Consider the following 16,185-nt stretch of genomic DNA (forward strand, 5'->3'; position numbering starts at 1 on the left):
ATAATGCCAATACAAATTACGCATACGAGTTGCCTGCCTCTATCGATTGTCAACTTTATGGCTATTATGACTTATGCTAGTGCTTAACGCAAGCAACGCAGTGCGACGTCTGCCTCGCGCGGATTTTTAGCATAATCGAAGCGACTCATTTCTCGTATCTCGCGTTACCATATGTGCTCCGAGCTCGAGTCTAGCCGGCAAACAAAAGAAAACTCCTGATGCGCTGCAGTCATTCTTACTACTGCAATGGAGAAGCGAGAAAAAGATAAATGGAGTGGGGACTTGAAACGACTCTACGGCATTACATACACGAGCTGAATGTATGGCATGTGCATTCACGAAGCTTCATACCTACACACTCGCCAATATATTATGTATACGTATGAATATTACATCATGCGCGAATCGCGAGAGCAAAAACTCTCCGAGGCGACGCACACAAAATCTAAGTTGTGCTCGCGAGTTGTCGTAGTAAGAGGCTAGGAAGTAGAGAAGAAGACGTAAAGAAGTTAGTAGAGGCTGCGTAAGCGCAATGAGTTCCGGACTCGCTAGTATCCGTGAAAGATGTGTCTGCGATTCGTAGGCCGAGGCCACAGAGGGAATAAAATTTATACGATTGTTTACAGTCTACATTTTATGATTTTAATAAATGCTACGCATAAACTCGACGTTGCTGTATAGTTCATTTTCTGTAAGGAAAAGCAATGAGTGAGCCATGTAATATTTTTCATCTTATTCGCGTGAGGCCCTTTACTGAAGTAAAAGAGAATCGTACGATTTTTCAAAAAAAAAGAAAAAAATACGCGAGCGAGCTAGAGATTTATCGCTGAATAACTGATGCATTCTAAGTCAAGTTGTCGGGCTAACGTGTGAATCAAGAGCGTTGAAATTGAATGAAATTACAACCGCTAATGTCTTTCATGTCCGTCCAAACGAAAAGCTTACATTTGTTCTTTTGAGAATAGAGCTACACAAAGCAAAACCGCAAACACAAAGTACGTAAATACCTTATTTGCACGGATACTTCACAAACAGCGCGAAAGTTATCGCTAGCGATGCCCATCAACTTCGGGTAATTTAGTTTTCTCTGCACATTTGCGGTCGCGATCTATCTGAACCGCGTTGTTTCTCATCTACTCTTAGTAAATCAACTTTTTTAGAAACAGAAATTCTGTTATGTATACACAGTCTAAATAAATTCGAAGGGGCAACGTTCCTCTCTTCTATTTTCTTTTCATAAACTCTCAATTAACGATAAATGCTTGTCTTTACGGTGAACTAAAAGTGTTGACCTTTATGCATTTACAATTTACTCGTCGTTATACGGGATAAAAGTTTCAGAATTAATGGGCCTAAACACGAAAAAAATTTACAACGATGGTGAGTAATTGAAGCTTTATCTGTACTTATGCTTTGGTGTATACTGAGTTGCATCACGTCTTTATGAATTATTTAGGAATTATGCGTATACTATTTGTGTAATCAAAAGTGTTTTGATTTTTAGATTGACATATTTAAAAACTTATTCATCAAAGTATTAAAAATAACTGAATGTTCGAACTGTGAGCATTTTTTTTTAATCAAAAGATATAAAAGTTAATACTTCCACGATGCACCATTTTTTGTTTGTATCACGGTTAAGTCGATACAACTTTTATAAATGTTTACCTGCTCATTTTGTGCAATCGTCCGCGCACTAGTCTATCAGTATATCGTGCCAACGGATACCGTGAGAAAATCAGCGGCTTTATAAAATCCAACATGGCTATGTATATGCGTGTGTACCTCCAACGACAGATATGTACTACATTTTACGAGTGATAAAAGTACATGCTCGAGTACATTAGAAGCATAAAGAAAGAAAGAGTCGATGCAAGCTTCGAGTCCGCAATCTGCCGAACCGAAAAAGGACGCAGAGTACCTTAATCTATCATCATTATATCACTGGACAGCTTCGTTCTTTAATCTACTAAGAGCCGCGTTCTGCAATCCAAACAAGATATAGTACCGTACTGCACTCGGCGGTTGGTGCGGCGAGCTCGGTTCACGGTCAAAGATCGCCGTTTGATCTATAAACCTTTCACCTTGCCACTGGCATGTTGTTGTACGTACATGTAAGACCTGGCCGTGTGCCACCTTGCTAATAAGGTGAATTCTCTCCTTATTATAAAGGCCTGTTTTATCGCTCGTCTCGCTGTATAAGATAACAGCTATTCACGCTTCATTACCATGCTGTGGCTTGGAAGGTTGAATCGTTGATTGTCATCAAAAAACTTTCAGACGAAGTATGTGTTCGAGCAGTTTTGAGTACTCAAAAAAATATATGTTGAAGAATTTTCTTTGCAGCCTCTATTGAAACACTTAAATTCGCATGGAGCATTGAATCGATATTAAAACGATTTTCTCCTCTAGAAGACATTTTTTTGAAATCAATTGATAAGTCTTTAATCTTATTAGAAATTATAAAACAACAAATTTTTATTTAGATTTATTGTACTTCACAAAATTTTATCTTTATTTGGAATCAAGAGAGGTTTTCTTATATAGTATCAATTTTCGCCGATGGAAGCGCCACTTCATGGCATATCTACACATTTACTTGCGAATGGTAAAAACTTTTATACTTCATTCATATATGTAAGTCGGTAACATAGATATCTTTTCTTATTTCCGTTGATAAGATCGAACTAATTTATACCCAATGAGGAAAGTTTTTTTGTTAATTTTAAGAAAATTAACAGTAGAACAATAAAAGAATACTTAATCTTTAAGTAAATTACAAAAAGTGATTTTCATTAAAATAACTGTTGATCTTTGTTGATGTTGTAAGTATATGTAAACGACTGCACTAATTATTAGTCCAAATTATTAACATGACATTTCTACTCCATGACGGTATTCTAAGGTGTGTCAAAGTATTTTGAAAACGTCTTATTAATTAAACATAACGTTCAATCATTCTAAACACGTGTAAAAAGTGAATATCCTTGCAAAATTATAGCATCTAATTAATTCAGTTAGCAATGCACGATGTGGGCAACTGAGTGTTAAAATGCATGTTCTCGCAATGCTATAGATGTTGAAAACACGCAATATCTTAAACTCGTTTAGAAAAGATTCTTCAAACAAATCCTGCAGATAAGTACAAACAATATAAGGCAATCGATAAAGATAATTGAAGCGAAATGGGTAATTTTACGTAGAATTTTATCCTGTCAAAATATATGTTCTAAAAATCTAGTAATTTTTAATTTAATGTAAACAGTTATAACTTGAAGAAAATTCAATGATTCAATTAGTTCTATTTTATTATTATTATTATTATTATTATTATTATTATTATTATTATTATTATTATTATTATTATTATTATTATTATTATTATTATTATGGTTTTTTTGACAAATTATTTATATTTTCGTAAAGGTTATATTGAAATTAGATAAGATTAAATTACAATACATAGAAATTGGTAAAAATCGGAAATTCGAAGTGAAGTAAACAAGCCGCATGTTCCTTTTTCATGAAAGCATACGCATATAATATCACCACAGCCCGTATTGCGTTTAAATAGGTTTTGGCTCTAATGTAAATAAATTTTAAATGAAAGAATAACTGAGAAATTCAAATTCTACAGTTACTAGATAAAGGCGTTACCGTACTGTTAAGTACGATCTAATATTTTATAAATTCATTAATTTCGAAGTTAATTTCAAGTTTTGATATTTAAATGATTTTTACTCTACGAACGTGAAAGATAATCTGAATTGAATCAAGAAATTCGCTTATTTTGTTACGTAAGTTAATTGTTATATTAGATGTAACTCAAATATTTATACGTAAGAAGTGAGTGAAAATAATTTTTTTTATAAGTAACCATAAGTACCTAAATTCTTTTGTAAATCAAGCTCAATGTAGCATCTATTCGCTAGATGAACACTTATTACATTTGCAAAGCGGTATTCTTGTGTCAAAACATTGGTGAAATAAATCAAGTGGTCACATCGAATGAACTATTTACGATGAACACACGCCCTCGTTGGTTGCATATGACTGCATTGCGGAGGCAGTGCAAGCTATGTAGTACACCTGAATATGTGTAAATTTATCACGAAGAGCATGTATTATTTATTGTTAGTTGACTTAACTTTGAATATAAGTTGAAAAACATTTTACGGAGCATATTTGATACGTTAAAGGTACCACCATTCATAAGTATTTCGATTTTCTTGGTCCACATACTATGAAAAAATACCTCAAACTCAATTAAAGTGACCTACTAATCATTCTTATGATTAAGGAATTTAGTGAAAATTTCTTTAAAATGATAGAAAAACAGTATCTTTCGAGCAATATAGTAGAATAGTAACTTTCATAGTACTAGAAATTTATTGATATCTTACCTCTAATGACTTGATGCAACTTTTCATAACGTGAATTTTTTGAAAACAATTTTGATTTACACTCACCTACAACAAAAGAAAAATTTAGAGATTAAATACAGAAAAATAAAAGCATGATGAAAAATTATAATATTTATAATTATTTTTTATTTTTGGTGATTGTTAAATTTAGCTTGACTATGCGTCTCAAATAGCATTAAATCAAACGTAGTGTATCATAAATCATAACCATGACTAAAATTTACACCTTGAAATTTAATCTTTATTGTAAAATACAATATTATACATTTCAATCGAATATTTAATTTTTAGCTTACATACGTCAATATCTCCTGATGTACTACTATAAAACTATAAAAATTAATTTTACAATCAGATGATTTCATTCACAAAATGTTCATCTCTGTAATCTAAAACTATTCCAATTATTATTAATCAGGAACTTCAGTATTAATATTTCGTTTCTTTTTTCGTAGATTTTTTATATCTTTATTAAATCCTTGAGATGAATGAAAGCTCATTCGAGAGTATTCCATACTCAATCCAAAAGAAAAAACAAATATTAAACCTGTAAGACATGCTGTAGAAAAGAATAAGTATCTCATGACGGTCTTTTGCCACGCGCCGATAAATAATTGACAGTGAATGGAAACGTCACTGGGCGGTTCTCCAGACTTCATAAGAGACATGTGATTATATTGCGAATATTTTTTTATCCAAGACAAAATAGGTATATCGTATCGTAAATATACTTGATCTATCCTTTTCACTCCCTCTTTTGCATGTTTTTAAAAATGATTTTCTTATTTCAAGTTTTATTTTTGAGTGCAAGGTTTTAAAAAATTGGATTTTTTGAGTAAAAAGGGCCAAATACTTTTTATTCATTATCAGTTATAATTATAAAATAAATCGTAGAGTTTATTGAAATCATTTGGAAAGTATTTTGTTTATGATATACGATATATTTTTTTTTATTAATTCATTTTTTTTAATGTAACACAATTAAAGTAATAATGATTTTAGAAATTTGGTTGCAGGAAAGTCAATTTATTCTTTCATTCATAAGTAATGATCATAAGTTTCTCCAGTTCCTGTTGCTTTGTACGCTAACCAGAGTAATTAATCTCTTCCTTGAAAATGAAATGAAAGGATAGATAACAGATAATTTTTGGAAGCATGAAAAAAGTTTATAAAAAGAAGGACCACTTAGTCGGCGAAATAATGTAATTAAATCAAGGTTAGCGGATATTTCGCACATTATCATGAAAACTAGAATTGAAAACTAGAAATGAAAAGTAGAATGAAAACTAGACTAGAATCTAGAAAAATAGAATTGGAAAGATTAATCATTCATTGCATCCTCATTTAAATATTTATTATGATTCATTTATATGGCAACATCTAAAAAGTTTCGAAATTTTTTCATAATTTTATTGATATATTTAGATAGAAAAGTAGAATTTAAAATATAAAAAATTAAAATATGAATAAATTATACAAGTAAAAAAGGTAAAGTATTTAGTTACTCATGGAATATAGTAACTTTTTAAACATTACGTGTATGCTTCATACGCTTTAGTATAGGCATAGGCCAAAAATACAAAAATCATAAACATATTATTTTAGTTTTCATAAGTGAAAAGGAAAAATATAGATAACTTTGTTGTAGTTAAAAGAAAATAAAACAAAGTTTGAGGTTGTTTGAGAAGTTCTTGAAATATTTGTATATATCATTGAATTGCTATAAAAGTATAAACTTCTAATAATAAATAGTAGTAAATTAATTTAGATAGATTAAGAATTTAATAAATCAGTTGCAGCATAACATTTATGATTAAAAATAAAAGCATAAGTTCATTTAAAGAACTAGAAAAATAAAATATCGCTATTAGTGATATATATAAAAGTGTAGAAATTATAAAAACGTACGTTTACAGTGACTGCTTGACCTTCGTTTTACACAAATAAACTTCATTTTATTTCACGCATGTGCACATATAGCTTGATGACAATTCACTGAACACAAAAAATTAGAACCACTGAACAATTAAGCACAAAAAATTATGAGTACCAACACAAACGAAATGAGTATTGCATGCTCGTTGAAGCGAGACAAGGAACTGATCGTTCCGAGTGTGTTTGTTGCATATTATACATGTATATGTCGTACACCATCTCTGTGGAGCATGTATATGTCGCGGAGTTGCCGGAGAGTGAGCGAAACGCGAGGGCGAAAGAGAGGAGGAACGGATGTGGATGCATGGAGAACTCAAGACTCAAGCTTGTGTATGTATGTATATGTGCGCTCGCGTTGTTAGTCGACTGATAACGGGTTTAAAGCCAAGGAAAAAGATTGGGATATTGTTTTCAATTTTTTTGCTAGAGCAAAAATGCGTAAGGATATTTTTAAGCGCCAAATATGCACGAGTGAGGCAGGGTTTTGCGGATATTGAGGTGTTTACTTTTTCAAACCAATGATCTTCCATTACTTTGTGAATAAAATGAGGTATTAATTTTATAGTGCTAGATTTAAATCGCAAAGTATAAATCTATTTATTATGCATATAGCAAGTCTAGTGACCCACTAAGCATGGTTCGATCGAGTAAGAAATTTATAGTATACCTGATTCTGTGTCATCTTGATCAGCCCCTCGTAAACAGGAATGAAAGCTTCGAGATAGCCGTCGGCCACCTGGCGATGCCGCCTCTGTTACGATTGGTTGTTGCTGTTGCATTTTTCGTTTTTCACTTGTCTCGCTGCGACACTATTCCACTGATCTTCTTACTCAATTTTTATACACTCTTAAAGGATCGCGTGTGACTTTCTTGCGTGCTTGCACTATCAATTTTCATTTTTCTCTCTTTTTCAAGACGCCTTTCTCGACTGTCTTTGAATTTACTGAAAATGATAATGTATACGAGACTTTCTAAATAAACATATGAATAATGACTTTTATGAGATAATTGACAAAGAAAATATCTTTCCAAACGTTGAAGTGTGATCCACTTTGCTTTTTCCTTGCAACTTTTTACCTCTGCAGTGAATTTATAATTAAAGTGCTCTTTGATTAATATAAATTCGACGAACAAACTTTGTCAAATTACTGGTTTTACTTGTAAATTATTTTCTTTGTATTTATAAATTGTGAAAACGACTTATCATATTTTCATAATACAAGCTCAACGATTGTTCGAAAATTAGTCAATCAAGAATCAATAGTCAGTTGTCACACATCCATTTTATAATGAATAACTTTGTGTTAGTCTAAAATACACTCAAGTCCAGTCGCAGTGGTATAAATCAAGGCTTGACTGTAAATACACGTTACGAAAGTGTCTCTGCACATTTATCGAAATTAAATGAGGCTATAAAACCTTGTTAATAGCAGTCAATTGATTATTATAAACAAGCTTTGCTACTGTATTTGTTCGTTATTTGAACCGAAATAATATGATCGAGTTCAGTACAATCAAAGTATTGTAGAAATGACTTAATTAATAATTTCATGTTTAAAAGAACCCCATTCTGTAATACTAATAATTTTCAATTCCCCATTTAAAACCAACAGGTGGGTCAAGTTATGATATTAACGATTGAAAAAGGCTATATATCCAGACAGACTTTATCAATAACACCGTTTTCTCGAATGACAAGTTATGTGGATAAACGACACTTGACATTTAATTAATTTACCTACCGCATTATCACGATATGCTTCATAAAATATAGTCTACATTCTCAGTTAGCGAGTTTCTATATCAAAACCAACTCTGATTTCTTCTACTTTAAAACGTTGTTACTTTTTATACATTTTTTAACGCTAAAGTTTGAGAAATCTAGATAAGTAATACTGGATGTGTGTTGACTTTACACGCACTTAAACATTAACGTATAAAAATTATACAGCTCGAGTTACATTCCAAATGATCGAATAATCAATAACATACATATATGCGTAGGTTTAATCTGTTCGGAAAAATGTATTATACAACATGTATGCGCAGGCGTTACCAACTACTCGTTCAAACTCGTTGTAAAGTAAAGTGGGCTCCCCCAAATAAAATTTATCTAATATATAATTTAATAGCAGAAGAAAACAATGTCCATAAACGATGCTAGTGTTGCATTAAAAAACTATACTCGCTTTTGTGCATGTAGTGCATACCGATCCAATTTAAAAACAAAAAATTAAAATAAAAAAGTTTGCGCTGATAGTTCATTTTTTAGAAAACAACGAGCCAACCTTGAAATCTTTATCCAAAACTTATACCATTCTCGTCTATTAATTCTCACTGTATTATGCTAATGTTGGAAAAAGCAGAAATTTTCTATTATTAAAACAATCTTCGAAATCTCTATGAACAGAAAACATCGATTACGAGGCGAGCATTACAATTAGAGCGTACAAAACGTAGGTGTGTGTAACGGTACGATATGTACTAGCGATAAACGAATCACTCGAGTTTGACTTTCCAAGTTCATTAAATTTTGCTAATCAGGATGTTCGCATACTAAACTTTAAGTGATGATTTTATTTTTTCATAGAAAATCGCCTAATTGCATCTACAACTACTTAAAAAAATGGACGATGCACGTACACAAGATTCAACTAATTTTATTCATCATATTTTCATCAACTTCTGCATTTTCGAAAGCTCAAACAAAAAAGTGCAAAATATAGAAAACTTTTTACAGCTTATTTATATGCATATCATTTGAAATGAAAGGCACGTCCATAGATCATCATCACGATTTTATCATCGAGCAACTAGGCCACAACACCAAGGATTTAGAAGGAAAAACAACAACTAGATATTGAATCTCCTTTTCGCACCTCGCCAATTTCCTCTATGTTCAGACTGCAGTGTATGTGTGTTGATACAGTTACGTGGGATGAGTACATTACGATCGTCGACATAAGTTTGAACGGAATATTGTTGTTGAGTTTTTATTATTATCATTATATTTTTTACACGCATGCGCAGGAAGTTGTAATAATAGCCTTGGTGCTTGCGATGTAGAACAGAGTTAATTACTTTAATCGAGCTACTTTACGCTGACGTTTAAAACGCGCAAGTATACACATTTACCAATGCGTCGTGCATCAATACTAATAACTACTGCCTTAGTCAAATGAGATGAGTTTAAGAAGCTGTGCGAATCTCCGCACAGAATTAAACGTGAACGTCTTCATTGAATGAAGACTGCTGAGACTTATTGATTTGATGGTGTAATATTTTTTGCAGGGTTCGCAAAGAACCAGCAGGTGATCTAGTAACATTATGTAGATTGACCAAGAGCAGTCATTATTAATCACGCACGAGTATAACTTGCTTTGAATAAAAAGTTGTAAAACATTTCAATTTGAAAGATAGCGAAAGCAAGGATGCATGTATTTAGCATTTATCCCGATGAGCAAGTGTGTCGCCTGCTAATCGATACTTTCTTCGTGACATTTTTGCCGAGTACTTCGTTAATTTAGTAAGATGACAATAAACATGAATTTAATTTTTGATAAAATAAACCTGGTCCTTTTTTGTAAATAAAGAAACTTATGTTCGGTCATATTTGCATGATTGTACGCTCACGCGTATACTTAATGGTAAGATTTGTCGCAAAAGTGCAGTGTCGTAGAAAGTGAGCGTCGCATACTAATGACGTAATATATTCATGGGGTATTATATTATTACATCAGAAACATTTAGAAGGGTACAATGGAAGTTTCAACGCTGGAGCTTTGGAATGCAAAGAAGTGTCTTTTGCGAAAAAGTCACGATCGCACAGATGAGAGAAAAGGTTGCTTGGCCAATGCAATATACGGCGTTCATGCGTCCCACAGGAGAACGGCCGTATACTATTTTCGCGACAAACGAAGAAGACGACGAGATAACATTCAAGTTGAAAATAGCCGCATGGGGACGTTCGTCTTGCGAACTGCACGAGGGAACGGACGCGTACACGACGAGCTTAGCTGATTTTCAACGAGAAAATTGACGAAGAAAGGCCGATGAAAAGCGCGCACACGTACAGACAGATCGAGCAATAGAAACGGGATGTGCATTGTTAATAATGCATAATGTTGCAGAACGGATATTACATACCCCAATGAGAATTATCAGATTGAGTAATATAATTCGAGTTGCGACCAAGTTGCTGACATGTCTATCGCATTGACTCGAGAGATTTTCGCTCAGAAATGCGCGCGAAATCTTCCGTGCAATGTGAAATAATACAGCTCGCACATACAAAAGTAAATTTCGTCGAACAAAAACATTAATTATTCGAGCTTCTCACACGAGCACCGAGTAAAGAACGTATCTCTGTTTCCTTGTGCCTGTATCTCTGCATCTCCCATGCTATTATTATATTTTATATAGACAAAAGCGCGAGCAGGTGAAAGCGTTGGAAAATGGCGAAATGAAGCGCGCCAAGCGTACCCTAGGCGTATAAAAAATATCGTAATTTTCCCGCGGTATACACGCGCTTGTTTCTTTCATTTTCTCTGTTCTCTTTCTTTTCTCTCGAATATCGCGAGCATGGCCGGTGGTATGGCCAACAGGGGCGAAACTCGCTATTTTTTTTTGCCTGCGCACAAGTTTCGTGTACGATAGCAGCAACGAGGGAGAGAAAACTACATTATAATTCAAAAGGTTTCGAGTAGTTGCGTTGATTTACGCGTACCAAGATGTGAAAATTGCCATGTATAGTTAGTTGCATATTTGTAAAAAGCCACATCATGTGCGAGAAAGAGAGAGAGAGAGAGAGAAATAGATGCAAAGAAGGAGAAGGGGCAAAGCGGTTTTGAAAATTTATATTTTTTTTTGTGTCACCCCAACCTAAAGTAACATTTTACTCCCGCTGAGCGAAATGAAAATGTTACTTTAGGCCGGGGGATTCACAAAAAATTGTATTTGCACCTATGTAGCGAAAAAAGAAAGTCTCAGAGCACGTGATTATCAGCCTCGGCTTCGCCTCGGATGATAAATTGCACGTGCTCTGAGACTTTCCAGTTTTTCACTCCCTAAGTGCAAAATATACTATTTCACAAACGTTTCCGGGAAAAATGATATGTGAGAGCGAATTAAAAGTCTCGCTATACTCGTCAGGTAAAGATACAATTTTTCTGATGACAAAACATTATAAATTAATTTATATATTAGTTAACTGGGAAAAGGAAAAAACAAGCATTAAAAATGCGTGTTTACGATGGATTTTAGATGATTTGACCACTAATAATAACTCATCTTTTTTGAGTAGAAAAAAAAAGGTTTGGCAAATGATCCTTACGTTTATTATAAATAAACGTAACAAAATTATACAGACTCTAATGAATTTTAGAAAAGCGCAGCAAACAGCACGAATTAAAAATTCCAATAAATTCTTGACTTTCTCTAATCAATACTTTGCGAAATTTATTGCAGTGAAGGAATTTTTAAATCTGAATACCTGCATCAACCGAACAGTAAACTCCGCCAGGGCAATAAACTTGAAATCCTGCGCGTCGTATAGATCCAGCTGAGATGCCGCATGAGTATCTACACACGTGCTGCGCGATGCGCGAAGACAAATGTAGACTTAGAAAATCCAACCATGTGTCAGATTTACGAGTAGCGCGTGTGCTTTTCCATCTCGTGCATAAGATAACTTTCAGTAGCCGAACTTTGGACTGTGTGTAGAAGACGAATTTACGACACATTGCAGCAAATTCTCGCTACCACCACTAGCCGCGCAGGCCAAATATGCATAACAAAATACGCTTTTTCCCTTGGCGTAAGTGAATCATGAGCTCAGAGCCCCCAAAATGTATGCATGTGCGAGTAGTTTCACATTTAGGAAATATTTAGCGTGTCTGGAATTTATATACGGCGCTTCACCCATGCTTCAGAGCGAAAATGGATTTATGAAGTGACACAGGCTATCCCGGGTCAGACAAACATGCTGGTACATTACCATTTTTTTCAGTTTCATGTGTGCATCTCACGAGTGCTTATAAAATAATAAAATTTAAAATGCTACGACTACTGTTCACTCAACGTCTCTTTGGAGTAAATATTTACTCCAAGCTTTGACGAGTAGAAGTTAACGCCTTGAAGTGCCACAAAATGATATTCAATCATCTTTTTAGTATAGAGATGTTTGCAAAAATTTATCTCGTATATTGCATATACAAGCATATAAGTAAAAGCCATTGTGATATCTCTTCCTGGTAAAGCGAGAATGCCAGCGATTGATTTATCGGGTAGACTTACAAATAATCTTTGCTTTTCTAGAAGAGGAAAAAAATCATTCAGATGCAGAGCCGAGTGTTGCAATTGTGTGAGTGTTATGCGTGAAATAGTTAAAAATAGGACGATTACAGGGCGAATCTGCATTGATTAATCGCGCGGAAAGAGGAAGGAAAGTTTATGTACATTATGTTTTCTTATCTCATGCGTACGGAAGTCCCGGTATACATAATATAATGTACTAGAGCACATCCACTCGTGAGCACTTACGATGTTTATTTATTTTATGCGATTTATATGAAGTTATATTTCAAGACGCGAATAAAATAATCTAAGATGGATGCGGGAACACAGATTATACGCGTATAACGAAGATGTTACGTTCTTCAATCATAAAGCACACTTGGAATGTCATTTGGAAAATAGTAATCTTAAAAAGTTCGGCAAACTCAGACTCTTAATGCTGCTCTTAATAACCTGGGCATGCTTGTGCTATTTTTGACTCTTATAGTTATTACTTATTGGTACGAACAAAGCAAGTTTTCGAAAAAAAAAACTTTATTGGTATCAATTTATGGAGAGAAAAAAACAAAAACTGTACGAGATCGAAGAAGCTCAAACAATAACAAACGACGTGGGGTAAAGAGGCCTCGCACCGAATTGTACGTCGAGTATGCGGTAGCTCGTCATTTAAATTTACGAAAAATAAAAGAACAGTGCGCACTGAGCTAAGATAAAGTATTTCACAGAATACGAGTCTAGCATAGATCGTTCAAAACTACCCTAGCCACAATAGGCCGACAGTCAGGCGCTAACGTGATATTTACAAAATTTAGATTTTTCCCATGACCGCAAGTAGTCGGAAGATTTGCTCTTATTCATAATTGCCATGTCTATAGTAGTATAATACGTCTCATCTGTCTCTTTCTAACTTTGAGCTTCGCGTGCCGTATACGTCCGCATGGAATTCTTTAGAATTGAGAAATCATGCATCTCTACTCGATTATTGTCTAAAACTGCTTTTGCTTTTCACGAAGACGCGCACACATTCGCACGCACGCTCTCGCGTACAGTACAATATGATATATACGCGTGATGTATATATGCAAGTATAAGAAAAATGCTACGACCTTATTCCCTCTTCTTTTGTGCTGCGAGGCTTATAGAACGCGCACAGCTAGCGTATAGGGCATTCATTGCAACTTGGATGATCAAAAGACATCGTTCGTTCAGAATATAGGTCTTGACGCGACGTGTACGTTCCACCGCACGTGCCCGTCGCTTCATCGACTCTTTTTTTCGTGAATCAACTCTCGAGACGTTCGTCCATATGCTCAAATATACGTACACTGCAGATACTCAAACATACGTTCAAGGAGTCGAGCTGTCTCGTATATATTGGCTAGGCGTTGACTTGGAAATATTCGCGCGAATGTAAAGCAGCAGCTTGCGCGCGTCACTTTATAACTCGAGCGCGAGTACGAGTCGCCCGCGCCTCGGCGACGAACATACGAAATCGAAGGCGCCCGCGTTATTGATCAAAGACGCCAGTGCGTGTAAACACGATGCATCGAAAAGCAAACAGAAATAAAAGCTCGCGAGGAAAATAAACGTCGTTGCATCCAAGCATAATAGAGCGAGATTTATAAAGCAACGAGTGCTAAAGCGACGCCCACGAGCGCCCAACTGTCAGCCAACGCGTATGCAAGCACATGTATGTATAATATGATTTAAAACCCGAGAGCTGTTTCGCATGCATAATAAAACGTCACAATTTTTTTGATCATCCGAAAGCACCCACATCCAGGACAACCCCCGCACGCGGTCGCATTCATATAGAATATGTATGCATCTTATATACACGTAGTAATGTAAGAAAAGATCTTGTAAGATATTGTTTCCTTACGATGTGCAGCTATAGAACCGCGCGATCTTTGAATATGCAATTTCCAGCATAAAAATCGATCTGCAATGTAAACGTTGAATTATGCATGCGTCCGTGCTATGACTAACGTCGTAGGATTTCACTAATTCTTACAACCAAATATTCCCCAGCAAGTGCAATTTCTATCAAGTGATTACAATGAAAAATAATCGAGTCAAACAATAATAAAAAAGAACCAACTAGGGACATTCGGTCGGAATTATGCGACTTTGAGAATTGCCAAAGTACACGGTGAGTTTCATATCGATATATAAACGTATTAAGATGTGTGTGCGACTCGTTATCGCGGCTGCGCCACACTGATAGAAAGTTTCGAAACTTTGCCTTTGCCGCACATCGATCGATTATATACCATCATGCCAGAATGCTCCTTACAGCCGCTTCGTCTTCATAATCGTGAATTTAATTATAGAACAATAATAGTTTTAACGTTCCTTCGATCCGCGAGAGCAATGGCCTTTAAGACGCGCGAGGTAATCTTTTCGTTTAAAATGAGACATAATTTTTCCACTTTTCTCGTGTATTGCAAACTTTATAATTTAATTTTAGTGAGCTTTTTGAAGAAGTTAGTTTACAGTTTTTTGAAAGAAAAGTTCGTCGTGCTACTCGAAAGTGAAGATAAAAACGAAGGATAATTTTCGAATTTTTTCAATATTTTGGAAAAAAATTACAAAAAGCATTAAATCAGGTATAGAAGAAATGTCATATGAGTCATAAATCCATTCAAAACAATATTTTTTTTTAATATTGCTAAAACTAAGAAACATTCCATGGATTTTGAAATATTTTTTCATTATCTTTCATTTATAAAGCTTGAAAAATGATGAAAGAAGTTCACACAGTGGTAGAAGCAGAAAAAGTCAACAATCTAGCTCATCATCGTCATCATTATTACAAAACAACGAACAATGTGGGCTTTTTTTTATATAATATAAGTGAAGGCTCCCGCAGCATCTGTGACTTGCACATGAAATGCACGCACAATTCCAAGTTCTTCTTGTGTATGACAAGAGCAGAAGAGAAAGAGCTCATTTTCAGGAAGGATATGCCTCTTTGTCATCAACACCGGATGTGCGTTGTCACGCGAGTTCGTGTACCTGGCCGATACGGTATTAAACTTGTAGTTATATTCTTCTTCCTGCTCTTTTTTCTCACTAGCACACGTTACGTATCTATTCTTTTTTCGTACCTTTAGTATTTCTGCTGTTGCCATATTTTTGGACAGTACGTCGTGTGCTCGCGTTCCTCTTTACGCACTGCACCAGTTCTTACATATTGTTATGCTGAGAGTTCAGCTAATTATCTCAATGCACATATTTCACTTTTAATTTGAAAGAAAAAAAGTACGAGAAACACTTGAAGCTTGGGTCTGAGAGTTTTGAGCACATCTCTTAAGTTGCACCGGTAGAAACGACCTTGCTTATCAATCATACAATCGGATTTAATTCCTTGCTCACTTGCGTGAGGTCGAGTGGTTCTCGCAGCTTTGGCCTGACCATTCAAAGACAAAATTGTAGGGCAGCTCGAGTTGAATGAAAATTCGACTTTTCGTGGCTTTCGCATTCGAAACTTTGAAAAGATCGATATTTAACACCCAGAATAGGTCAACAT

The 16,185-nt window shown here is 34.7% G+C and overlaps 1 protein-coding gene across 5 annotated transcripts in view; it reads right to left on the reverse strand.

Moving 5' to 3' along the window:
- Window positions 1-16,185, reverse strand: part of LOC106649480 (disabled homolog 2-interacting protein) — a 130,497-nt gene that overhangs the window by 71,957 nt on the left and 42,355 nt on the right. Inside the window, exon 3 of one of the 5 annotated variants that reach the window (XM_023458843.1) lies at window positions 7,027-7,302. The exons of the other annotated variants lie outside the window; for them this stretch is intronic. Coding sequence (XP_023314611.1) covers window positions 7,027-7,138 — 112 coding nt within the window. The 5' untranslated portion in view covers window positions 7,139-7,302. The remainder of the gene's footprint in view (window positions 1-7,026; window positions 7,303-16,185) is intronic. 5 annotated transcript variants of the gene reach the window in all.

Source organism: Trichogramma pretiosum, unplaced genomic scaffold (assembly GCF_000599845.2).
Source record: "Trichogramma pretiosum strain Unisexual culture from Peru unplaced genomic scaffold, Tpre_2.0 scaffold100, whole genome shotgun sequence".
Classification (NCBI taxonomy): Eukaryota; Metazoa; Arthropoda; class Insecta; order Hymenoptera; family Trichogrammatidae; genus Trichogramma; species Trichogramma pretiosum.